The sequence below is a fragment of the Ananas comosus genome, linkage group 14 (genome assembly GCF_001540865.1).
Source record: "Ananas comosus cultivar F153 linkage group 14, ASM154086v1, whole genome shotgun sequence".
Lineage (NCBI taxonomy): Eukaryota > Viridiplantae > Streptophyta > Magnoliopsida > Poales > Bromeliaceae > Ananas > Ananas comosus.
In genome coordinates this window covers 4,999,605-5,026,448 of record NC_033634.1, presented here as the reverse complement: position 1 = coordinate 5,026,448, position 26,844 = coordinate 4,999,605, and the positions used below count along the sequence as shown (strand labels likewise).

The following is a 26,844-nucleotide window of genomic DNA, read 5'->3' as shown; positions in this document are numbered from 1 at the left end:
TTGCAAAAGCCCAAAATAAGTGAATTTTTTATGCAAATTGACCTTTTTTTGTAATTTAGCCTATTTTTAAAATAAATTTTTTTTCACTAGTCAAATGCACAAAAAAAGCCACTTTTTTTTTGGGCCTTTCCAACGCGGCAACGGAACTTGTCTTTTGGTGCTCCGTTCGTTTCTCCACGCGTTTTGTTTTCTTCCCCTAGAAGAAGCCTCTCTCTCTCTCGTTCTCTCTCTATCCGCTAGGGTTTGAGAGCTCCTCCCATGGCGAATCCGGAGGAATCGAGCCCTCTTCTGAGCCAAATGGACGGCGACGACAAGGTCGCTTCCGCCCTGGCCCCCGCCCCGGCTCCAGCGAAGCCCTCTTCGGCGGCGCCGCCGCCTCCGGCCAAGGGCTGCGCGGCGGAGTGGACTGCGGACGGGGTCCCGATGGGCCATGTGAGCGTCGTCGGCGAGCCCGTGGCGCGGAACCGGTGGGACTCGGGCCTCTTCTCGTGCCTCGGCCGCAACGACGAGTTCTGCAGCAGCGATCTCGAAGTGTGTAAGTTTTCGATCTCGATCTCCTCCATATCGTCTCCCGATCTCGACCTCTCTCACTTATCTTGAATGGCCGATCTTTCTCACTTTAATTTGTTGTTGGTGGTGGTATTGTTGTTGTTGTTGTTGGTAATGCATTGTTTGATCTCGTTAGCTCGTGAAAATTTAGGGTTTTTAGGGTTGATCTGGGAAATTATTGTTTGTTGTTGGTGTTATTAGGGTTGATCTGGGAAAGTTTCCATAATGGGAGCAATTTTTTTTTTTTTTTTTTTTTTTGGTTTTTTTTTTTTTTTTTTTTTTTTTTTTTTTTTTTTTTTTTTTTGGTTTTTTTTTTGGTTTTTAATTAGGAAGGGTGTTTTTTTGATGAGATTGGCGATTTAGAAGCGATTCTGAATGATCATGAGAATTAGATCCGTAAATCTGTGGTAAAATTGTAGAAACTAGGTCGGAATATAAATTCGTCATTTGAAGAATTAGGTAAAATATATGGAGACCCCTCAATTATAGGCCATTTTGATGTAGGCCCTTGCATTTTATTCTTTCTGTATTGACACGCGTCAACTTTTGTGTGCTCTAAATTTTTTTGATTTGAGTTATTTTGGTCATTTTGTTTGGGGATTTCATTAAAATTAATGGCTCCGTTAGCTATTGACTACTGAATAATGGAAGCAACACTTTCTTTAGGTGAAGAGCAGTTAGAGATGTGAAATTTGATCTATTGAATCGACTGAAATAATTCAAACAAGGACAAATCAAAATTGAGGAGCTGTCGAAAAATAATGTTCAGAGTGCTCTTTTAGAATGGCCTATAATTGAAGGAGGGTGGGCTCATACATTTTTATCAAATAGTTTTACGTAGGATTGCGAGTTTAGAGATCCTGAATTTGGCGAACAATGTGGTTTCTGGAACAGAAAAGCAGAATCCAGGCGGTGTGCAAAAAGAAAAAAATCTGGTGATTCAGGATGCTATGGGATGCCAAAATGAGTTTCAAGTTCCAGGCCCCAAAAGCGAAAGCTCCATTTTGTGTGATTCTGCTTCTTTGAATGCTTGAGTTTGATAGGACATCTGTGGAAGCTTCATCTGCGATAACTTGAACTGTAATATAATTAATCAATCCTCCTGTTGATGGCCATATCCATTTCCTGATTAGAATCTTATCAATTATTTTAGGACCAATCTTTTTTCACATTTTAAGGGTTGTATTAACCTCAGAACAAATAGAAGGATATGGTTGTCTATAAAAGCCTCTCCTATTGCTGTTGTACTTGAGAAGAGCTAGAAGTACCTTAGGGTAAATCGGATTTAAAACAGGTTAAAGTAGGATTTTAAAACAGGGTTTTTCAACTGTGAGATGAACTGTCCCAATTGTGCTATTATGCACTATCTTCCTCTTGTGCTGTTTACATCCATTTGCTAATATTTAAGTAGGATTTTCTTTTATCATTTCTTCCTTTTTGTAATTGATTCATGCATCAAATCTGGCAATTAGAGACTATCTCAGAGCCTGTATGATGCATCTCTCCTTTTGTTTCAATTTAGATCAGGCTTCTTTTTCAGTATGATAGAAGCTTTTTGTTAAATGGAATTGGGATTGACTCGCTAAGGGTCCGTTTGTTTTGGTGTAAGTGGAGGGATGGAACTCAAGTTCCTTCACTTTCGTTATTTGTTTTGGTGTAAGTCAAAAATATAATGTAACTCAAGTTACGTTAAACCTTCACTTCACCTACTCTCGACTTCCTCCTCTAAAGTGCCGAACTTGACTTCCGCCACACTCAACCTCCTCTAAAAAATTTATTAAATAGTAATATCTAAACTCTATTTCCTTTATAATGGGTTAGAATTACCTTATTTACAATAAATTAGGATTACCTTTAAATAATAATGAAAATTTTAATTATATAATAGGTTAAATTTTATAGCGGTAAGTTTACTACTATATTTAGGAGATAACGGGATCCGCTTACTTACATCAAAACAAACAATAGAACTCAAAAAACTAATTTCATTAGCGCCAAGTTACATCAAAATAAACAGAAGATGTAATTGAATTTAACTTTCAGACTGTACGAGTTACGTCAAAACAAACAACAAAAAAATAATCACACTTCAGGGAAACTCAAATACCACTGCACTTGAATTACGTTGGATCTACAGATTTGTCAATCCAAACGCCCCCTAAGTGTTTGCTCTTATGTGTGAATTGGTTTTGTTTGCGTTTTATATACACGTTTCACCTTAATTGTCATATGTAAACATACTAATGGAAATAGACCTCATGCATATTTTGTTTCAATGGTTACTCTTAACCTTTTATCTTTGCCATGATATGAAAGATTGCATTTTGCTGGGTTTCAGGCCTTCTTGGAAGTTTTGCTCCTTGTGTGCTGTACGGCAGCAATGTTGAGAGGCTTTCATCTGGGCAGGGTTCTTTTGCAAATAATTGCTTGCCATACACTGGCCTCTATTGTCTTGGAAACTCTCTCTTTGGGTGGAATTGCATAGCACCATGGTTCGCGTATCCTGCCCGCACGGCTATTCGCCATAAATTCAATCTCGAAGTAAGCTTTTTATAGCCCAGCAAGAATGGATTCTTCGTTGATTACTTAAATCCGTATTTCCTATCATGGTTCTTTCTGTCTACCTTTCAAATAACATTTTCGTACTTGCTTTCGTTCTTTTGGACATTGTTTCTGAGGCTTAGTTTGGTAATGTAAGCACAAGTTTCTCCAGCGGCTGTTGCCACCGCTATTATATAGCATAAAGGAGGCAAGATTGGAAGCGCTTTGAAATTTTGGGACCTTCCAAAGGACAAAATAGGTGCTGGTCAGCATAGCAATAGAATAACCCTCATTTATTTGGTGGATGAGTGGATCATTGCATAGTTGATATCCATTATGGGTCGAATTGCACCATGTAACTGTTTCAGGATAATAATTGCTATTTTACTGCAGCTTTTCAAATGGAAAACTTTCTTCTCATCTCTTGACTTATATCACATTTTGCTTGTCCAGTGGCGTTTGCTTTTAGTTCATCGAATTTCCCTTACGTTTTGTAGGTCAGTTTTCTTTATATGTTTGCATGCCATTTAGTGGTTGAGCACTAATGGGCCTATCATGAATATTTAGGTACTGAGAGAAAAGCTTCATGATAAATATTTCACTTTTAAGTTTCCGAGTTGGAGCAGATAGGAAACGTTGAATCCCTCAATATGCTTTCTCTTGCTTCAGGGTAGCTTTGAGGCGTTCACTCGATCGTGCGGCTGCTGCTGCCAAAGCATGGTCGGGGACGAAGCAAAGCGCGAGCAGGTTGAAATGGCATGTGATTTCCTGACCCACTACATGTGCCACCCTTGCGCTCTCTGCCAGGAGGCCCGGGAGCTGCGCCGCCGTTTGCCCCATCCTGGATTCAACGCGCGATCTGTCCTTGTTATGATGCCTCCCATGGAACAGACCATGGGTCGCAGCGCCTAAATCTCTCTCTCTCTATCTCTCGGTGTGGCCTTTTCGCGTAATAATCTACTGTATTTTCCTCATTTTACAATTTTGATCCACTCTTTGCATCGTAGTCTTTTTTGCAAGTATCTGCCTGAATATTTTTGGAATCTCGTATAAGTTACCCTGCGAAGTTGGTAGCTGCACCTATGTCTCTGAAAACCATATTTGTTTGCATTCATGCCCCAAAAGGGATACATATGCAAAATTTCGTTTTCGCACAGTGCAAGTACCAGAGTTATATATATCTATGCGAGAAAACCCTTTGTATTTTTGGCTTTTGTCGAAATAGATAAAAATTGGATCGAAGTTGTAAAACAAGAAAACGGTCGATTATTTTTGCGGAAAGAAAGAACACTCGGTGTTTCTGTTGGCGTATAGTTGTTTGTGTGGTGATTTAGTATGCTTGGGTGAACCTGAAATACTGGTGTTTTATGTGTGTGTGTATGTAATTTGTGTATGTTGTTTGTATTTTCGTACCAGTGATTTGGAGCCTTGCAACGAATTTCAGTAATGTGATATATATTTATATATTAAAAGATTCATAAAGCTGTGTAATTTCGGGCAATATCATGAAGCAACAACTTGCTCTACGAGGCATATTTTGTATATATTGTGGGTCAATTTATATGTTTCTTCTTTTGTACTTAATCCCTCATTTTTTTTTTAATTTCCCTCTCCAAGTTTTTAAAATTTTACTTAATTATATTATTCATTTTTAAAGAATCAAATGTTATTATCAAGAAATTGGAGGGGCATCGTAGGCATTGTTGCCTTTTTATTTTTTTCGTTTTTCTTTTGTTTTTCTAAGTATAATTTCATTTACTGGCAGGAAAAAATTTCTTTTATTATGGTGATCGACAAAATTTGGATGGGAGCTTATTTAAAATAAATTTAGAAGTAAAAAAAAAAGTGTTTTTTTTTTTTTTTTTTTTTTTTTTTTGTGTGTGTGTGTTTTTTTTTTTTTTTTTTTTTTTTTTTTTTGCAACCAAATAAAAATATCTTGTTTCTAAAGAATTGTAAATAATGTATCATTGTTCCCTTCAATGTTATTTTATAGGCTGATTTGTATAAAAAATTTATAAGTTTTGAGCTTTTGCAAAATTGAGCCGCTTTTTTCGATTATACAGATTCGATCCGAATTTTTAGTAAACTGACAAAAATATTCTGATACTTTTTTCTCTCTCTTTTTTTTTCCTCGCGTTCTTTTTTTTTCGCCAAAGAAGGCGACAAAGGCGAATACGGAAACAACCCCAATGTAGTGTCCCTGATATTTGGCTGCCTGTGTGACTTCAGTATTTGTGGCTTGTCGACACGTATGGTGGGTGTCGAGACAAATCGGAGTCGTTTTGGCACGAATTGGACGCAAAACGGACTCGGCGCAGTGCAAGAGTGGAAAGCTGACACTGAAATCTGCAAAGTGCAAGATTTTAGTGTTGAGTACCGGTACCTAAGAGGAGTACCGGTACCCCAGAGGGATTTTTGAAATGGATGCTCTCAGGTTTGCGCAACTTGATGCTGAGTACCGGTACCTGTTGTTCAGTACCAATACTGGATCGGGCTAGTACCTGTACCCAGTGCGTGTGTTTGAGAAAAGAGAGTCGAGTACCGGTATTCAAGTTGAGTACCGGTACTCCAAAAGGCAAATTGAATTGGTAAGGGATAATTTGGTCTTTCTGATTGTCGATAAGTCCAACCGACCCCCCAGCCTTCTCTCTTTGTGTCTTAAGCTTGGAGAACACAGGTAGTTCTCCTCCCTCTCTCTCTCTCTAGCTTTGCTCATTTTCGTTGTGATTATAAGGAACGAGCTGATTATTTCCCCTCTCGTCGTCTTGGAGGATTGCGCGCGCGTCATGGTTGTGTCCGGTTGAGGCTATCGGAGGTCAAGCGGGCGTGAGGAGTTTCTCCTTTCGACTTCTTGTCGACGTTGGATGAGCGTTCGAGGTGGGTTGATGTTTACAATCATCGGATTTCCTCTTAAGTCGTAGAGTTGTCAGCATGTGGTTCTTGTTTTGGTTTTCATGTTAGTAGCTTAAATTTAGAAAATACATATTTTATGAAATCTGAGTTTTGGAGCATGATGTAGTAATTTAGACAAATTTATATGCTGAACCTGGAATTGACTTAGGAGAAAACTCGTTAAACCTATATTGTCATTTTTTCCAAAAGTTATAAGATTTAGCTTCAGAAGCTGCTGTTCTTTTGTATAACCGCTGTTAGTGCGTAGTTAATACTCATATTAGTGTAGGTTGAGTTTACGCTCGCGCTGAGGAGCCGAGTGAGTTTTTATAGTTGAGTTAGTCTGTGTTGGACCGCCGGGTACTGTCGGGACCGACAGTGGACCCAAATTTTTGTATCTTGCATTAGATTGTGCCACGAGCACGTGAGCTTTGGTTGTTAGACCAGTTTGACCCATTTGCATTGACTATAGCCTGTAAGAGCCTGTTTGAGCGCGATAGAGACACGCTTTCATACTCGGTTGTGTCGCGCCCATAAGTGCCGCTCCGGAGTGAGACTTTGACTTGCGTTGATGTCGCAGCAGTTCAGTTTGGACAGTTTACGTGGACCGGCCACCCCCGTCGGCGGTGTACGGTGTAGCTTGGTTACAGGCAGGGTGGGTCTGTTTGGGCAGTCCGTGTGAGATTGGGTCAGTGATAACTAGTGATGCATGTTTATGTCTACAGATAGTTGGTGTTGGTTAGTGATAGTATAGTGGCATATAGCAGTAGAGTTCTTTCCAACTTTCCTTACTATTCTCTGCTTATCTTACTGTAGATTTAGTGGGTGGGCCATTGAGGTCAGTGACGGTACCCACCGAGGACTACTATGTTTTGCAGTAGTTCTCACACCCTATTGTTGCCACCTTTTTGCAGAGCCTTTGTCTACGGCTGTTGTTGTTGCTGATTTCGACTGAGGCAACGGAGTAGCGAGCTAGAGTCGTCCCTTCCCTGGTCGTTTGCTAGAGGAGCACCTATCAGAGGTAGTTTTGGATTTTATGTACATACTGTTATGTAGTTGTGGTACTTGCTAGAGCGAGGTGGTTTTGTAGCCTTTTGTATGTACGGTGAACTCCTTTCTGTTTTATATATACATGTCTAGCAATTCTATACTCTTGGTTGTAGCTATGACTTACTTATAGATACAGCTATCGATTCGTATACACGAAAAATTTCTATATATACGGCGGGTCTGTTGGCATGCCCGAGGAAACATGGTAATTTGGGGCGTGACACTCTATCGCTTCTACCCTTCACACCCTCACCCTCGCCCGCGCACCCCTCGCCCTACTCGCCTCCAACCCCGCCGCTTTTTTTTTTCTCCCTCCGACCATCCTCCACCGCCTCCGCAGCTCTCCACGACGATAACGAGAATGGTAACGCGTCCTCTTCCTCCGCCTTCGCCCTCCACCTCCACTGCAGTGGATATTCTACCCGCCAAATAAACCCGCCGTCTCTACTGCTGCCGCTAGCGATGAAAAGGAAGTGCTTCTCGGGGTCGAGAAGCACGCCAGCGAAGGAGAATGAGAAAAATAGTTACATTCCGGCGAGAGCGAATTTTGCATCCACCAAACCCACTTTTGGGAACCCCCATCCCCACCACCTCCGTCGATGATAAAGAGAAAGTACTTCTCGGCGCCGAGAAGCTCGTCGGCGAGAGAGGGGGCATGCGGCCCACTCGCTTAATCCAAAGGGCGGCGGCGAGCGCGATCTCGACGGTGTCAGAGGCGAAGAGGGCGAAAAATGCACGGGAGCATCTCTAGATTAGTACTTTTGTTTGTTTAAAATAAAAAAAAAAACTGAAAGGTAAAAAACTAGAGAATAATAAGGAAAACCAGAGAATAAGGAAGAAGAAGATGAAGTTGTACTGTTAAGATTAAATTGCACTATTTTTAAATGAACGTTGTACTATTATAGACGTAAGTTGTACTATTTGAAATGTAAACTGCACACTTTAAGATAAAAATTATACTTTTTAAACGAAAGTTGCACTCTTTGAGATATAAATTGTACCATTTAAGATGAAAGTTACACTCTTTAAACAAAAGTTGCACTCTTTGAAAGATATTTACACTATTTCTTTTCTTATTGCACTCTTTGATGTGTAAACTGCACATTTAAAATGAAAGTTACACTCTTTAAACGAAAGTTACACTCTCTCATCCTTTAAGAATGGTCTAAATATCTCTCAAAGAGTGTAAATTTTATTTAAAGACTGTAACTTTTATTTTAAAGGTGCAGTTTACACATCAAAGAGTGTAACAAGAAGAGAAACAGTGTAAATATCTCTCAAAAAATGCAACTTTAGTTTAAAAAGTGTAACTTTTATCTTAAATGGTGCAGTTTATATTTCAAAGAGTGCAACTTACGTCCATAGCAGTGCAATGTTCTTTTAAAACAGTGCAATTTAATCTTAACAGTGCAAATTTATCTTCTTTTTCCTTCTTTTCCAGTTTTCTTTATTTTTCTCTAGTTTTTAGCCTTTTAGTTATTTTTTTTTATTTTAAACAAATAAAAGTGCTAATCCAAAAATGTTCTCGTGCATTTCTTGCTCTCCTCGCCTTCGACATTGTCGAGGCCGCACTCGCTGCCGCCCTCTAGGGTAGGCGGGTGGGCCGCGTGCTCCCTTCCTCGTCGGCGAGCCTCTCGGCGTTGAGAAATACTTTCTCTTTATCGGCAGCGACGGCGGTAGGTATGCAGATACCCAGAAGTGGGTTGGCGAGTGCGAAATTTGTTGTAGTGGAGGTGGAGGGCGAAGGCAAATCGAGAGGACGCGGTATCGTCCTCACTATTGTTGCGGAGGGCCGCGGAGGCAATGGAGGAGGGTCGGAGAGAAAGAAAAAAAAGAGGGTCGCAGTACGGCCTCCGTGGGGTCGGAGGTGAGGAGGGCGGGGGTTGCGCGAGCGAGGGTGAGGGTCTGAGAGGCAAAGGCGAGGGGGGCCGTTTCCGCTATCACCTCCATCACCTTCTTTGGCGAGAAAAAAAAAGAACGCCAGAAAAAAAAATAAGAGAGAAAAAGGTATAAAAGTATTTTAGCCAATTTATTAAAAATTCGGATCGAATCTGCAAAATTGAAAAATGCGCCTGTTGGTAGCCAAATTATCGACCCTTGATCCGGTCAAAGATCCTCCTCGGGAAGCGCATCGGAGTGAGGAACGGCTGCGGATAGTGACCCTTGAAGTTTGCGCCCTTCGACAGATCAAGCGATTCGGCTGACGAGGGATCAAGCCAGCCGGGTTCGAAAACCACTACTATCCGTTCGGTTCGGCTGGAATGAGCCGAATGTACAGAGCAGGTCGGAAACGAAACCGGAAGAAGAACTGAATGGCTAAAGCAAAGCGAACTTTGGTCGGCTTGAAGAGCCGAAATGACTTTCTATTGATTGACTGATGGGAAGTATAAGGACAGATATGTAGTTTACAATAGAGTGATATCCGTGGGGCAGACAGATTCTAGGATTCTACTTTAGCGAACTACTCCTAGAGAAAAGCAGTAAAATTACAGATAGACTATTCCTAGAAAATGCAGGAAATTGTGAGGAAATAAGGGTGGTCTTTTGTTTATAGGGAAAAAGACCCCTTTTTAGGGTATTGTTGCCCTATTTATAGGTCGCCCCCTACTGATCAGTTATTCTATTTCAACGATCTGCCACTATCCCTATTATTCGGACCACCTTCAGCCGATCAGAACCGCTTTCAACTGCTTGCGGTTGCTATAACTTCTCTTGACTTGGCGCGATGGTTTTCTATAAAACTTTTCCGGTGCTCCTGGTGCACGACCGGATTAATGCCTTTGAAGGGAATACCAGCATACACCTGTCCGCGCCTAATTGGCTCAATAGCGGCCTAGTTTTACAAAAGCTCAAAACTTGTGAATTTTTTATACACCTTATATTTTATATAAAAATTTAATTTTAAAACTAAAATAACAATATCAAAGAAGGTATAAAAATTTTTCATTATCGCTTGATTTTATGTCGTATTGGTTGATTTGATTTTTTTTTTAGAGTGAATTTTAAGAGCTTACTTAAACTCTCGGTCATTTAAGAATAACTATTCAATTTTAAAAAATTTCGATTTTATTCGAGAATCTTTTAGTTTGTTTGATTTATCTTCTTAGAAATTGGTGCGTGCATGTGGTGCATTCAAATATTTGTACATCATATTTTATATTTTTTGTTCATCCATTTTATGTTATTAATTTAATTATTTAATTCTTAACTAAAAAATTACAATTTACTAGTCGTAGAGATCCAGCAATTATTATATGGAATGATGATTGATCAATAAAATGCAATGTACGAATATATAAATACACTTGGTGCACGCAATAGTTTTTTAAGACTAATGAATATTTAAAATCAAATAAAATGAAAGGAGGGTAAGTAAAATTAAAGATTAAATGGTTATTTCCAAATGATCTAAAGTTTAAGCTAATTGCATATATTTTTACCGTTTTATTTTAAAAAATTATCAATTTTTTTTTTATAATAAAGGTTCAATTTTTCATTATCATATTTTTTATTTTAAGTGCAACAGCTTATTGTCATATGAGAATTCCTATTACAATGTCGGGGAGATTTTTCTTTTGTTTTTTTTTGTGTACCGGTAAAATTATGTAAGTATCAATCATACTTTATTAGAAACATTATTGTCCTTCTTATATATTTTTAAAATATTAAATGTGATTTATTTTTTTTTGTATTTCTAATAGCAGTTTCGCATGAATAATTAAATAATTATATAATGTTACATTTTGAGCTTAGGATATATGAAATAGAAATATGTGAGAAACGAAGAATATTTTTGTTGATGCGAGTACTACACAAATGCATTATCTTCTGCCTCGCAATAGGCTTCGAATTTGGAATCTAATATTTAAGGATGAGGGTGTCAAGCGATTACTAATTATGGCCGATTGAAAATACTTCGAATCTCCACTATTTTTCCAAACGTAGCTTCTAAGACTTATTAGTTTGATATTTGCGGTGGCTAAAAGCAGTTATTTTCATATTTTGAAAAGTTTAAAAATTTCAGTATTTTAAATATTTTTTACTTTTTATTACAGTTTCATAGTATTGGAGGAGAGAAGGTGTTAGGATCTCCTACTTCTAATATAGTTTTCATACATATAAATTAATTTAACATCTTGATTAGACGTTACAATAAAATGTTGGGAGTGTTCCGACTAATTTTTGAAAAGTGATTTTACACTCAAAAGTGATTTTCGGCTCAATAGAGTGTTTGACAACGTTATTTTCAAAATCTAATTTTAATTTTAAAATCAGTTTTCTGATTTTCGAGGAACAAAATCAGAAGCAGCTAAAACCTTCTTCTTGAAATCCGATTATGATTTTGGACTCAAACTTCAAACTTTTATTTTAATTTTCAATTCAAAGTTTAAATTAAAAATTAATTTAAAATTTTAATTTTTAAATTTATTTTTGAATTTTTAAATTTCAACTTTTAAAATTTAAAATTTAGATACGAAATATCAAATTTAAAAAAAAATTTAAAATTTGAAATTTTAGAATTTAAAATTTGAAATTTTAGAGTTTAAAATTTAATCAAAAATTAAAAATTATGTTTTAATTTTTCAAATTATAAACTTCAAAAATTTTAAATTACAAATTTCAAGTTTTTAAAATTCAAATTTGAAATTTGAAAATTTTAAATATTAAATATTAAATTTTAAATGTAAAATTTAAATTTAGATTTTAAATTTGAAATTAAAAATTTAATTTAGCTTTAAAATTCAAATTGTAAATTTTAAATTTACAAATTTCAAATTTATTTTTTAAATTAAATATTAAGATTTAAATTTTAATTCAACTTTTAAATTATTTTTAAAATAAAATTTGGTAAAAATATTATTATATGCAAATATTAATTTATTTTTTTGCCAAACAGCTTTGTAAGTTCATAGAAAAAAAATAATTTTAATTGTTTTTAGATTTATAATTTATAATTTACTGGGAAAGATATTTTTGCAGCGATAAATATGGAATTTTATTGCTGTGTAGGGTCACAGTTGCAATTGATTCTTTGCATTTCGAGCCCTTGGTCGTCTTCTTCCTCTTTCTTCTTCGAGCTCCACTACACCACCATTGGAGAGAGAGAGAGAGAGAGAGAGAGAGAGAGAGTAGAGTAGAGGAAGCTTTCGATCGAGGAAAAATGGCGGACGAAGAGGCCGCTCTCTCCCCTCCTCTCTCCCACCGACGCGACCCCATAAAATCCTCAGGTTCCCCCTACCCCCCTCCTCTCTCAAGGGTTCAATTCTAGGGTTTGATTCAGCTACTTCTCCTTAGAGACAGTGGATTTAGGGACTTGTGGGTGATGATGACACTTGTTTCTTCTGATTGGGTTAGATTAGATTAGATTAGATTAGGCTTTTCTTGCGACGAAATTCGGGTTAAAACCCTATATATTTCACAGAAAATTGATGTGTGGGTGAAATTTCCCAGATGCTGAGAGTTATAGTCCCAAATTGGATACAAAATGGAACCTTGGCCTATATATAATGCGGAGGATATCTCCATCTATCAGCTTGATCTTGTGGGTTGGGTTCGAGCCCTTTTAACATGGTAGCAGTGTTATAGTTCACATTCCCTAGTTTCTGGCCAGCCCAGCGGCCACATGCTAGTTGTGTCTAGCTTGTGAAGTTGTTTGTGCCGTATGCTAGTCGTGCCTAGCATGTGAGATTGGTTTTGTGTCATGTATTAGTAGCATTGGATCTTAACCACGCGCTAGTAGCACCTGACACCTGTCAACGGGATTCTTGTTACGAAAAATTGTCCTATATTGGATGTTTGGATACAAAATGCAACCTTCACTTGTATATAATGTGGAGGTATCTCGACCTATCAGTTCCTCCTCTCGCTTACACAAACTCTCTCCCTGGGGGTCAACTTTAAGGCTTGGTTCAGCTGCTCCTGATCGTAATCATGCATTACAAGTACTAGAAAACAGTGGATATAAGGATATGTGATTGGTAATAGCTCCTTGTCTTTCTGATTAGATTACATTAAGCCTTACAGTGACAAAAAATCAGTCTAAACTCTATTTTTTCTCAACCAATTGATGTTTGGTGCAATTTTCTAGATAGTTAACTGATTAGACTTGATTAAATGATTCCTTCATTATTGTGAAATGCATATCAGAACAGATGCCTGCAATTTGAATGATAATGAAATAGATTGCTTTCAATTAGTGATAGAGGATATGCAAAGAAAGTTAGAACTAAAAGGTGGCTTTCTGGAAAGTAATCAGTCAAGGTAGTTATGTGAAGTACGTATGTTGCCATTCGAACAATTAGAGATAGAGGATATGCAAAGAAAGTTAGAACTAAAAGGTGGCTTTCTGGAAAGTAATCAGTCAAGGTAGTTATGTGAAGTACGTATGTTGCCATTCGAATAATAAATTAATTTTGTTTATTTTGTATGTACTACCAGTGATAGAGGATATGCAAAGAAAGTTAGAACTAAAAGGTGGCTTTCTGGAAAGTAATCAGTCAAGGTAGTTATGTGAAGTACGTATGTTGCCATTCGAATAATAAATTAATTTTGTTTATTTTGTATGTACTACCAGTAAAATAAGGACACAATACTTCATCTGATTGATCACGACCAGTTCTTTTATTATAACTGTCCCTGCTTTAGATGTATCTTAATGCTTGAAAGTTGGACAGGCTGCGCCTTATGTAAGGACTGTATTGCCCCAAATTTCTATAAAATACAGGAAGCTCATTTAATTGTACGAGACTAAATTTTTATACCACCATTAAATCCAGCTCTTGCTTTAGCCTCTATTCGTGGTGACATATGTCCATCCCTCCTACTCATGAATAAAATTCTCTCACAAAGACAAGGTCTATTTGATATGGATTAAGCATAAACGAAACCTTGAACAAAAATCTTCCAAAATGTATTCCATTGATTTTCGCAATCAGCCCGCTGTTCTCTGATAACATCTGCTTCTACAGAGATTTATGAGTAACATTGAGGCAATGCATAATGGTTAAATATGAGTAACATTGAGGCAATGCATAATGGTTAATTGGTTCATTTTGTTCTGTTAAGGCAAGCAATTTTACGGGACCTTAACTCTGAAGTGATGTATTTGTATAGTCCTGTAGTGCTAAATTCAAGGATTTCTGTCTCGGGCATAGTTTAAATCTTTGACCGAATGGCCAAGTTTAGCGCTCTTGTTTAATGCTTTCTTCTTCGAAGAAGCAAGTAACATAACTATGTGAAAGGTTCATTTCTGCAATGCAAATTTGTTTAATATTCTTTAGATCATTGTTTCCTAGTTTAGCTAGATTTTGTAAGTCGAAAGCTTTTTATTCAATCTTATGGTTATTATTATTTTCCCCCAATTTATCTGAGTTTGAAGCGACTCCTCGAGTTTAAGTTGAATCTTTTGATAGTGCTAGGCTGTAATGCTAATAAAGTACCAAGGCCTTCATGTTATATACCCATTTTTGATAATCAGGCATCTGATTTGACGATGCCGTTAAATAAGATGTAGGGTATTTGAAGTCTCTAGGAGTTATATTTCTTGATAATTTCAAAGAGAAATTATGAAATTGGATGCCTTTTTAGATGTTTTATCATTATTATCGTTTTTTACTATTTCAATGACTTTTATGTAGATAACATTAGCATCCTTTTTATCAGTGCACAACACTGCTGCACATCGGAGACGGCAACAAGCCATAGCAGTGGGAAAGGAAAGAAGAGAATCTTTAATACGAGCAAAGCGCCTATGCCGGGATACAGTTATTGATGGTAGTGAAAGTCCATTTGAAGGGGATATGATCATTGATGAAGAAAAAGAAGCATTAGATTCCAAAACATCTCAAACAGTGCTGGAGCTAAAATCTGCTATTGCATTCCAGTACTCTCTCTCTCTCTCTCTCTCTTTCTCTCTCTCTCTCTTATATAGTAAGCTTCATATACAATTATGACTGCATATGCATTCACTTCATAATTTCAAGGAAATAATGGGATCCTAGCTGTTTTTTAGCGCATTTTGAAATTGGCCTCCCAACTCTGGAAATTTTGATTTTACTACGTAATACACATGCTTCATTTAAGTGCATCATCATATGAACTTAACTACACTTTTAACTTCTTCGCTATATGATGAAGAAAATAAAATAAATAATTGGAATTTTAGGTACCCAGTTAAAATATGCTGTATAGTTTGGCCTGCTTAGTGCTTACTTTTGGTGTTTGTAATTTTTAGAGGAAAAGGTGCAACACAGAAGAAGGTAGAGATACTTCGTGTATTGAGGCGCTTGTTATCACAGTCTGAAGTACCTCCAATTGAAGCAGCACTCCAAGCTGGAGCTGTCCCTCTCCTAGTGCAATGCCTTTCTTTTGGATCCTCAGATGAGCAGGTTCTCCTACACTATTTGTTGTATATCAAAATGAAGTAATAGAAACAACTAAAGAACCTGATATGAATTTACAGACAACCCCCAATTAAGGGTGATTTGGGAACACATCTGTCAGAAAAAATCATTATTCAGGGATCAGTTCTGTTTCACCTACTGGTGGAGAGTTGTGCATTCATTTCAGCCAAATATGAATTCCCACTTCCATCATATATGGTTTCAGCATTTTCATTTTACGTTTCCTGAATCCCTCCATACATCTTCATTGTTCTTGCAGTTGCTTGAGGCAGCTTGGTGCCTTACTAACATAGCTGCTGGGGAACCTGAACATACAAAGTCATTACTTCCTTCTCTTCCAATGCTTATTGCTCACCTTGGAGGTTCGATTGGTTTTCTGTTCTGTTTATTGAATTCACTGGTTCTTACATTACTATGGAAAAGATAGAAAGCTATGTTTGAACTACAATCCCAATGATATATGAGGAAATTCTGTTGCCCATGTTAACACAGTATTGTTCTTCAGCAGATCATTAATCTGGAGCTACCATTAGATTTCTAACATCTAATATTGATAATATTAGGACAAGGAGACTTCCCTCTCATGCATTGTCACATGTGAGGATAATATTTTGATCTTTAACGCAACATATGTCTTGACTTACCTTCAGTGACCCTTTTCTTAAGTTAGTAATTCAACCTTGAAGGGTTAAATGCATGCACCAATGGGCCTTCTATCTCTAACTTATGCCATTTAAAATTTATGTTGGATTTTGGTACTATTATGAGAAACCTATGAATTACTTATTAGCGATTGCTAAAAACTAGGTAGTCAGATAGCTTAAGTATGTATTATGCAAAGAAAGCAGATGCTTAAACAGTTAAACTTCATATTACCTTGCACATGCAAGTAATACGGAAAAAAAAATGTAATGTATAATGTTGTTCAAACACATACAGTTTGATGGCATAGAGATAACAAAGTGGATGAGGAGGCCCTCTTATATATGCTTAATTCTAAACTTTGTATGACATAATCCTTGTATCACTTATCTACTCCATAAATCTACCGTCGTTGGGATTAGGCAAAAAGCTAAAGGAACATTGCAATCAGAAAGTGAATGTGCACCCACGGAAGTGAATGTGCACCCACTGAAGTTGGCCACATGTTGAAAACTGTAATCAAAGTAGAAATATTATGATTGTATGTTATATATCCCCACATCACTTGCCCCTCTGAAAATTGTTACAGCATTGCCTACCCCACTTTAAAGTGTTAGGTATTGATGGAATTCAAATATTTAATCTGTACTAATATATTTTCTTGTGCTACTCTTAAATTAGCCTGTCAATTGAAAACACAAATATTTATAATTGTCTTATTTGAATGAGATTCCTTTAATTTTTGCTGTAAATGTGTATTTTGCTTGTCTATATTGGATAGAGAAGAGTTCTACTCCCGTTGCTGAGCAGTGTGCATGGGCCGTGGGTAATGTTGCTGGTGAAGGAGAAGAGTTGAGAAACATTTTACTAGCACAGGGAGCATTATTTCCTCTTGCACGTTTAATGATGTCAAATAAGGGTTCTACATCAAGAACATCTTCTTGGGCATTGTCAAATCTCATTAAGGTTTGTGATATCTCTCAGCGGGAAGTAGCCAACTTCTCAGTAAATTTCTATAGGGGCTTTTATATTTCTATCCCCATCAAACCATCTATTTACATATATTTTGTAATAACTAAATTTTCATTATATACCCTTGGAAGGTGCAGTTTCTTAAGAAAGAACCCGAGTCATCTAATTCATGGGGCTAAGTTGCATCTGTATTAGAACTTTTTTATAAAGAGTGCAATTTGTTAAGTATGAAAGTGTATGTTTGTGCTTAGAGTAGAGCTGCTGTACTCTTATGAGTACAAAGACTTTTGTATTTATAAGTTGTTTTCGGTGATAGAACTTTCAAATTGAAGATCCATACTGTTAAATATGATCTTGAGCATTTGAAATATCTAGAAACCGAATTTCGAAATATTTCGAATTCATAATAAAGTCCATCAAGTGGGTAGAAAATAAACGGTTAAAATTGAACAATCTCCTAAAAATAAGGGATAGGGATCTTGAATTGAAGATCGGTGTTATTGATCTTGATCTATATAGTGAATAGAATTTTCTATTAAAAATTCAAATGATTCCAATTCTTCTACACTGTTAACTAGAAGACACCGCATACTGTTTGTTAAAAAAGTCAATTTTGAGGTACTTTGATCGTAAGGTATGTGATGTCAAAAAATCATGAAATTCGTTTTCTAGAATGTTTAAATGCTCTAAAATCATATTTAATGGTATGGATCGTCGATTCAAAGGCTCTATTATCGAAAATGACTTATGAGTACAAGGACAATCGTTCTCATAATAGTATAGTAGTCGGGCTCTATATATATATATATATATATTAATATAGAGAGTCCGGCTGCTATACTATCAGTAGCACGGAAGCCTTGGTACTACCAAGTTGTTTTCAATGATGCGGTTTCCAAATCGACGATCGGTTCCGTTAGACTTAATCTTCAATATTGAAAGTATTTGGAAACTAAATTTCATAATTTTTTGACATCATTTACCTATCAAACGAGTAGTCTAAAAATGAACAGTTAGAAATAAAAATCTCATAAAAAATAATAATAAAAGACTTGAATTTAAGATCAAAGGTACTGATCTTACTCTAAATATTGAAAAGAATTTTCTATAAAAATTTCATCAGATTTGGATTGTTTTATACCGTTAAATTCACAAACGCGTCACATCAACCATTAAAATTATCAATTTTGAGACCTTTTGATCACTAGTCAAATAATATCGAAAAATTATGAAATTTAGTTCCAAATATTTTAAATATTATAGATTAAGTCTAACGAAGCTGTTCTTTGATTTGGAAGCCGCATCATTGAAAACAACTTGATAGCACGGAGGCCTCCATGCTACCGATAGTATACCAGCCTAGCTCTCTCTCTCTCTCTCTCTCTCTCTATATATATATATATATATATAGAACTAGGCTGGAATACTATCAATAGCACCAAGCTATTGGTGCTATTGATTTTTTAGCCCTTGGATTGAGAAATGGGTGGTTAGGATGATGTGGGCCCCCTAGGGTTGAGTGAGTGGTTGGTTGAATAGTATAATCTAACGGGTAAAAATAATTAAAATGTTAAATCTAAGGGCAGCAAACTTAATAGCACCAAGTCATTGGTGCTATTAATAGTATTCCAGCCTAGCTCTCTCTCTCTCTCTCTCTCTCTCTCTCTCTATATATATATATATATATATATATATATTGGATATGCTGAGATGCTGTTGATAGCATCAAGCATTCGGTGCTACCAACTTTCACCATTAAATCTATCCCTTTGACCATTTCTACCTCTTGGGTCAGGCTATTCCACCAACCACCACTAAATCCAATGGGAACCACTATCATTCTAACCCCACAATCTTTCATCCAAGGGCCAAAACCCACAAGCACGAGAGAGGGAGAGAGATGAGAGTCCGCTTGGGTGCTTTTAGAAGCGCCAAGGTGTTTTTGGCTATTAGATTAACCCTAACGGCTCTTGAATCATGCACAATAGTGGGCTCCACAAGTAACTATTATTGTTGACTTTTGATCCAATGACGAAAAAGGTAGATCTAAGGGATAAAAAATTATAGCACCAAGGCTTTGGTGCTTTTAGAAGCATTCCAGCGTGGTTCTATATATATATATAATAAGTGACTGAAGGGTATATAATAATTCCATTTTGCTCGGCATATATGCTATGCAAGTATCTTTTTCTATGAGTCTCTTAAGCAACTTTTGCGATCATTAGAGAGCCACAACATTTCATTTTGAATTGTAGTGCTATTAATGAAGTACTAGTGCTTTGGATTGAAGCTGCTACAAGCTATTACCGGGCATCTATCAAACAATGAACTGTCAACCTACAAATTTTTCATATTCTTAACTTGATTTAATATTTTGTAGTACCCAAACTCTTTGATTTCTTATGTATTATTTCTCATTTGGCTTCTTAGAGTAGTGTTTCTAGCAGTTCATTCTTCAGATTCTTAGTTGTTAGTGCTTCCATTGGCAAGTTAACTGTAGGATTATAAATTTTATAGTATAAGTTTCTCTCAAGTAAACCTAGTGGGAGGAGGCAAACTAGACTTCAGCGCTATCCTCCAAGCATGATTCTCTAGTCCATTTATTTTCTTTCTTTTTTTTTATATGCACTCAGTGGTTAAATTATGATGGCAACTGCCATAAAGTTGTTTATATAATGCATTTTATCTTTCTTTATATGTGTTCAGGGACCTGATCCCAAGGCTGCGAATGAATTGATAAGGGTTGATGGGCTATTAGATGCAATCGTTTGGCACTTGAAAAAGGCGTACGTATTTGGTTGGTTAATAAACATCGTCTCTTTTGCTTCTTTCCTGCACTACGTCATTTTTATGCAAGATCATCAAAAAGTTACCTTGTTCTAATTGTTTTTTTTACCCCAAAACTAAGTGTAAGTCATCATGATCTTTATTTCTACTGCCTGTGGGGCAGATTTAGTTACCATTTACACTAAGCATGCATGAATGAATTGTGCCAGCTTCTGGTGCAACTACTTTTAGGAGGACGCATATAAGTTTGTGATTGGCCCCTTTGAGATTCAATTAGATGATATCCTTTCTTATATTAGCTCAATGTGCAGAAAAATTGCACCGTAAAATAGATCAATAAAGCCATTATATGCTTATCATAATTTATTAGCAAGTTAGTAACTTAGTATCAGTTCTATATGTCATTTAAACTATTTACCAAGAGTTTTAGTGTCCATTGACACATGCTGTGCCCACTGTGCCGTATCAAGCCGATAAGATATAGGCATGATGCTACCTTTGTGCCGATGGTACAATTCAAAACTCTATTTTCTTTAAAAAAATTGGCAAGAGTTTCATCAAAGAAAATAAATATTTTAAGCCATAGTGTGTCGTCATACAGGTATTTTTGAGAACAACACACATCAGTACGACATGGCATGACATGTGCCATACGGTACTGTGCTGGTAACTGCTTGACACGATTCTGTGCCACGGCACTTAAATTCCTTGCCATTAACTCTAGCTAGTTTGGTGAATAGGTTCCACCATAACATATGGAAGAATTGAAATGGCATTTCTTGAGACATCATATTATAATCCTTCTGAAGCAGCCATGTGGCATACTTCACCCCTTGCTACTACATTACTCTGAACAGTATGGGGGGCATTTAACATGACAGTCCATGATATTTATGATATTTTTACAATATGAATTCTTCCTTTCCCTCCAACACCTAACTAAGAATTTATGATATTTATTATATTTTTACAATATGATATTTAGTATGATAATGAAGAATTGAATAGTTTGGGGCTCCCTCTTTTTTAGGGATGATGAGCTGGCGACAGAAGTGGCATGGGTAATTGTGTATCTTTCAGCGCTTTCTGAAAAGGCTACTAGTTTGTTGGTCAAAAGTGATGTTGTTCGACTTCTGGTTGGACGGTTGGTAGCATCAGAGAGTTTGCAGATGCTCATTCCGGTAATTTCTTTTCTTCCTAAACTGAATTTTCTATGTAAAATTATTTAATTTCATTCTCTATGCTTGTTTTGCTTGAGTTTCTGATTTCTACTTCAGTCTCTATGCTGGATAATAATCTTAGTGTTCCATCTAAATCTTGAAAACACCATCATCAATGTTAAAGTTCTGAGGTAAATATGTGGGTTAGTTCTCAATGTGACTTTCTACTTACACTTTAGAAGCAGAATTATGAGCTGGTTTTATCGCAGTGGACATAGTTTAAACCCATCATGCCATTCTAGAACTTAAAACCCATCAGTTATTGGTGAAGACGATAGCTAAAATTTGATTTATTTTTCATCAGTGGTGAATATTATAGTATGCTTACAAGATCTTTCCAAGTTACTTCAGAGTATCATTAACTGTATGGATTCGAATCTGCATATTTTTCATACAATTTAGCTGAAGTTTAACTACACAATTTTTATGCCTCTTCCTATACGTGTGTATAAGTTCATTTATATGCACTCTCCCACTAGTGTGACTGAGAAGTACAATTGGTATTTGGCGAGCATATCAAGTGTCAAAAAATGTCATGAATATGGGAGTAAATTTTAAAAAACTGAAGTAGGCTGATCGAAATCATGTATTGCTAAGGGAGTTTTTGAAAGGAAATTAGAATTACAGAGTTGAAGCGGATATGTTATTGCATCTATCACCGCATGACTTTTCGTATGAACACTTACATATATAACATATATGCGAGAGAAAAACTCTAGTTTGTTTGGTAAATGGATATATAATTTCAAGATTATGTATTCTTAATCAAGGTTTTAAGTGCCCGTCGGCACGGGCCGTATCCACCGTGCCATACCGTGCCAACAAGATACCGGCACGATATAGATCTCATGCCAATGGCATAGCTCAAAACCCTCTATTCTTTAAATTAATAAATAATTTCCTCAATAAAGTTCAAAAGATGTGATAAAAAGACAATAAATAGTTAGAATATTTTGTTGCTAAAGAAAATAAATATTTCATGCTATTATGTGTCGGCACACAAGAATTTTTTTGAACGGCATGCATCGGCACGGCTCGGCACGCACCGTGCCATATCGTGCCGGCAAGTTTCCGGCACGACCCCGTGCCACGGCATTTAAATCCTTGTTCTTAATTGCATCTTAATTGGACAATTTGTCGAATCATCTACATTCTATCATATCCCAAATCTGGATATAATTAATGATGTCAGGTGATCTTAGGGACTAAACTGCCCTTCATAATTTGTAAATCCTAATTATTTATCACAAACTTGCATTTTTGTCCGAGTTGTCTCTATCTATGAGCATTTATCAAAACTATGTACTGATTGGTATGCTGTGTAACTTAGGTACTTCGAAGTCTCGGTAACCTTGTAGCTAGCGACAGCTATATGATTGATGTGGTCCTGATTGTCGGACATACTATCACAGGTTAGCATTAACAACCTTTTCAGCCTTGGAAATGTGTACCATCCATATTTCTGATGCTTAACTGAAAGAACTAACAGAATAGCTCCCAGACGAACTCTTATCAGGTCTTATAAAGTGTCTGAAAAGCGAGCACAGAGTGCTGAAAAAGGTACTAACTTTTTAATTTTGAGATATTTATATTTTTACCCCTCCAGAATTTGAAAATTTCATTTATGCACTTAAAAAACTTTATTTATTTCGTATGTATTCTTGTATTTACAAAAAGGTTCCCTTGTTAGAAGAGAATCTTCTAATACAAGAATTCACATATTAATGGGATCACCCCATCTGAAGATAAGGGCATTTTGTAAGAAACTGCACATTTCAGAGCTATATATGAAAATCAGATATTTACATGGTATATAGGTAAATAGACGATTTGCATGTAAAGATTCCTTTAAAGAGAAATATTTACACAAATATCCGTGCAAAATAATCTAATTATATATACAACCGTTTGAAATCTGAATTTCAATAATGCCTTTCATAAAATTTTTCTCTCGCATAAATGCCCTTATACTTTCAAGAACACCCCTCTTGGGAAAATGCAAAAAAGGTTACTGTAATACAAAACCAACTTTACATTCCACCCTGAATTGGATGACCTCCAAACTTAGATAAGGCACTTATTGGATGTCGGAATAAGTTATTCGATGTTAACTTATTTGTTATGAGGATTTTCTAGTATGATTGTAAGAGAGGAGTTTGATTTTTGCTTCTTGAATTGTCTTGATATCCAAGATTTGGTTCGATTGCATATTTTACCTAAGAGGTGATTTATCTTATTTTTAAAAAAATGACTTGATGGCCCAATATTCTATTCCATTCAGGATATTTGATCATGCTCCTAGCTTCCAACCACAATAAAAAATAATCCCCAAATGGATATCACCGGATAACTTATTCTAACATCCAAATAGGGCTTAAGGGTGTTATTGTAAGAAATTACATTTTGGGGTTGTATATATATATATATATGAAAATGTAGGTTTTACAGGGTATACATGTAGATAGATGATTCTATATTTCGATTTTTTTTTTTCCTAACAAAATTTCAGAAATCATGATATAGGAGGCTTCATGGGTATTATCTAACATAGCAGCTGGTTCACTTGAACACAAGAGATTAATATACTCGAGCGAAGCCACTCCTTTGCTGATAAATTTCCTTTCAAGTGCCCCATTTGACATAAGAAAGGAAGCAGCATTTACTCTGGGTAATCTTTGTGTTGCTCCGCCAAAGAACAATGAACAGCCCGGGATAATTGTCGTCCACTTGGTTTCACTCATCGACAGTGGGTGCCTTCCTGGCTTTTTAAATTTGATTAGATCTGCTGATATAGAGAGTGCAAGACTCGGCCTTCAATTCCTGGAACTGGTGAGTCTATTTATGTCTCGTTTTCTCGTCCTCTATGATTTTCTAATTTTCTGGAACAACATATCGTTTTTTATTGGTTTTGCTTTACTATTGTCTCCTAGTGATATTATAACTAAAAGCAATAGCCTAGAATTTGAATTACTTGGTAATTTAATCTTGTGTTATATAGTAGCTCTTACAAAAAGGTCAAGAGACTCAAGACCTGTATATGTTATTTGGAATCTAGATATTGACATTCCTCAGAAAGACAGTTTATCAGCATGAAATCACATCCGAGATTTAAAAAAAACGGTGTAAAAAAGAGAGTATTGGGGCCCTCCAACTGTAACAATAACAACTTCTTACTTAGGTTTCTAAAGAAAATGCTTTTTTGGCTCCTGGCAAAAGTAAATGCCTTTTGGCATCCGGCCATCTTGCATTGCAAGTTTGGTGATCAATGATAATTGATAAGAGTACGGAAGTGTACCTTCAACACATCCTGCTACTTGTACATCCTAAAAGGTGTAAATCTTACATCCCTTCATCCAGGGGCCAACTTTTGGCTTGTCTTGTCAACTTTTCTTTTTTAAATATTAAAAACTCAGAGGGCTTTGTGAATCCTAGGATGAAGGGGTATAAATCATACACCCTTTTTTGGGGTGTACAGCTAGCATTTTCCTATAAAATTTTTGTTTGTAAAAGCAGAAAAATGGTAATAAAATCTAACAAGGTCTTGGGGAGCTATAGCTATTGTATAATTATAAATTAACTGTTTATAACTTTCTATTAAAAGGAGCAGATAAATTCTGTTAACTCCCCCCCCAAAAAAAGGAAAAAAGAAAATTTTTTCTTGAACTTAGCTTAGCCAAAACTCAAACAGTAAGACATCTTGGTCTTAATTTTTTGGATGCATTTTATTGTAGGTGATGAGGGGATTACCCAACGGAGAAGGCCCAAAGCTTGTCGAGAGGGAGGACGGGATCGAAGCGATGGAAAGGTTTCAATTTCATGAGAATGAAGAGATGCGGAATATGGCCAACACTTTGGTGGACAAATACTTTGGCGAGGACTATGGGCTCGAGTAGTCACCAACCTTAAATTTTCACATTAAAGGTACTCAAATGGTTGCAAGAGGTATATCATTCACTCGTGTTAGTTACATTGCAGCTGCTTTTGATTAAAACTAATATGTTTCCATAAATTAGTTCTGATACTTTGCATGTATGATGAGCCATTCACCATGTCTTGAATGTATGAAATAGGAGAAATACATTCAGTGTAAATCTTTGACATGTATGAGAATTTTCTTAAATGGTTTTAACTTGTAGGCGACGAGTCACCCACCCTTCCTGCTCAAGATGGTGGGTTATTTCTGTTTAAGTTTGAACACTAAAACTACCAAGTGGATTAATATCCACACCTAAGATAATGATGTTTCTGTAAGAAACAGTTAGAAGATAGATGATTCTGCTGGGCTACGTATATCGTAGCATCAATCCCATTTGAAAGATTTTTCCCACCTATTAAGTTTTTTAGTTTACCCCTACTAAGTATATATAGATGTATAGATGAATGCTAGGAATTTATATGTGAGAACAGTCCCACATGGAATAATAAAAATAAGGTGAAAATGTTTGCAGCTAAGCGGAACTTCAGGTCGTTCGGAAACAACTAGTTAATCTTTAAAAATATTGATTTTACTACTTTTTATTTTTATTTGATTTTAGTTGTTTATTAGTTTTGAAAAATTATTGCATGCACCTGTGCATTTGTACACTCGTACACCGCATCTTTAGTGGTTATTAATTTCATTTATTTGTTTGATCTTTATCATCCAATGAGTCGTTGGTTTTTTTTTTTGTTTTGTTTTGTTTTTTTTATTCTTTTCAAGTTAAAAATTGACCATTTGAATATACAACAGGAGATGCATTTTTTTTTTAAAAAAAAAAATTAAGGTATAGCATACATATATTTTGATATCAGGTGCAGATAATTACTTCTAAGAAAGCAAATCAAGCTATTTGAATTGTCAAACTAGTGAATTCAAAAATTTTTAAAAGTTGGATATTCATTTCCAAATGATACAAAATTTGGGTAAGCTCCATAAGTTATCACCTAAAAATAAAACAGAGAGTTGATCTGGACAAATGAGCTCAAAGTTATTTGAGTTTTTGGACTGAATATGTAATAATATGTTTTATTTTTGAGGGTTATAAAGTTCATAAACATATTTTTTTATTTATTTCGGATATTTAGATGTATGTGAATACCAGTATATGTCAAGTACTGCAAAATACTTCCAAGAACCAGACAAAAAGAAGCATGGTATGAAAACTGGTACCTGGAAGGCTGGAACTCATGTGGAGAGTTGAAGTTAACATAATTGTTCTCGTAGGCGAGGTTACCGTCGCCGGAGAGACGATGCCGTATCCTTAGGATAACCGTCGCCGTCGGCATCGGCATCGGCATCGGCGACGGCATCATCTCTCCTGCGAAGGAAACCTCTTCTCTACGTGGCCAGATTTGGTATGTGGTGGCGATGAATAGCCTTTGTAGATTCTCTGTATGGGGATAAAGAGCACACATTAGATGCATCACTTATTTATTACTTTGAAAGCAAAGCTTTTGGTGATGTGAATGATTAGTCAGTCCTCTTTCTTTGACCAGAAAGCCGCCGGCGCTCCAATGCTGGCGGTGACATGAGCACGCTGGTGTCATCTATTTTGTCTCATTTCAAATAGTTTTTGTTTTTTTTTGCTGAATAATATATGAATAGATAAAACCGACCGTCCCTAGCGTAAGTGGCAAAAGGATTTGATGGTTGGTACTCGAGGTTCCAAGTTCGAATTCTAATTGATTCACGTTTCTAGCTAAGTTTATTTCTAAATGAAATAAACGAAGCGGGTAGCGTGCTACTTATCTCTCTCAAAAAAATATACGAATAGATAAAAAGTAAAGAGAGAGAAAAAAAATGTTTTCCA

General features: G+C 36.2%; 2 protein-coding genes across 4 annotated transcripts; both read left to right on the top strand.

The window, feature by feature from the left end:
• Positions 145 to 14,952, top strand: LOC109720085 (cell number regulator 8). Of its 2 annotated transcripts, XM_020246968.1 has the most exons (4): positions 145 to 535; positions 2,888 to 3,090; positions 3,760 to 4,016; positions 14,918 to 14,952. In XM_020246968.1, the coding sequence occupies exons 1-3, from the start codon at positions 259 to 261 to the stop codon at positions 4,000 to 4,002; spliced, it is 723 nt and encodes a 240-aa protein (XP_020102557.1). In that variant the 5' UTR covers positions 145 to 258; the 3' UTR covers positions 4,003 to 4,016; positions 14,918 to 14,952. The 2 variants fall into 2 exon arrangements, with proteins under 2 accessions (XP_020102557.1, XP_020102556.1); XM_020246967.1 differs by lacking the exon at positions 14,918 to 14,952 and having other exon boundaries at positions 3,760 to 4,634.
• Positions 12,052 to 25,188, top strand: LOC109720084 (importin subunit alpha-2). 2 transcript variants are annotated; one of them, XM_020246965.1, is made up of 11 exons: positions 12,052 to 12,260; positions 14,695 to 14,914; positions 15,266 to 15,419; positions 15,694 to 15,796; positions 16,858 to 17,042; positions 19,755 to 19,834; positions 20,866 to 21,016; positions 22,386 to 22,467; positions 22,557 to 22,615; positions 23,579 to 23,884; positions 24,787 to 25,188. In XM_020246965.1, exons 1-11 carry the CDS (start codon positions 12,194 to 12,196, stop codon positions 24,946 to 24,948), a joined length of 1,569 nt encoding a protein of 522 aa, XP_020102554.1. In that variant the 5' UTR covers positions 12,052 to 12,193; the 3' UTR covers positions 24,949 to 25,188. The 2 variants fall into 2 exon arrangements, with proteins under 2 accessions (XP_020102554.1, XP_020102555.1); XM_020246966.1 differs by having other exon boundaries at positions 14,670 to 14,914.

What these genes read in the sequence shown, in the direction of transcription:
- LOC109720085 (XM_020246968.1), top strand. Translation starts at nt 259, where the DNA reads ATGGCGAATCCGGAGGAATCGAGCCCTCTTCTGAGCCAAATGGACGGC. An exon ending in CAGCAGCGATCTCGAAGTGT is followed by an intron (nt 536 to 2,887) that starts GTAAGTTTTCGA and finishes GCTGGGTTTCAG; the next exon opens with GCCTTCTTGGAAGTTTTGCT. An exon ending in GCCATAAATTCAATCTCGAA is followed by an intron (nt 3,091 to 3,759) that starts GTAAGCTTTTTA and finishes CTCTTGCTTCAG; the next exon opens with GGTAGCTTTGAGGCGTTCAC.
- LOC109720084 (XM_020246965.1), top strand. Translation starts at nt 12,194, where the DNA reads ATGGCGGACGAAGAGGCCGCTCTCTCCCCTCCTCTCTCCCACCGACGC. An exon ending in GTTTGCAGATGCTCATTCCG is followed by an intron (nt 21,017 to 22,385) that starts GTAATTTCTTTT and finishes TGTGTAACTTAG; the next exon opens with GTACTTCGAAGTCTCGGTAA. An exon ending in TGTCGGACATACTATCACAG is followed by an intron (nt 22,468 to 22,556) that starts GTTAGCATTAAC and finishes AATAGCTCCCAG; the next exon opens with ACGAACTCTTATCAGGTCTT.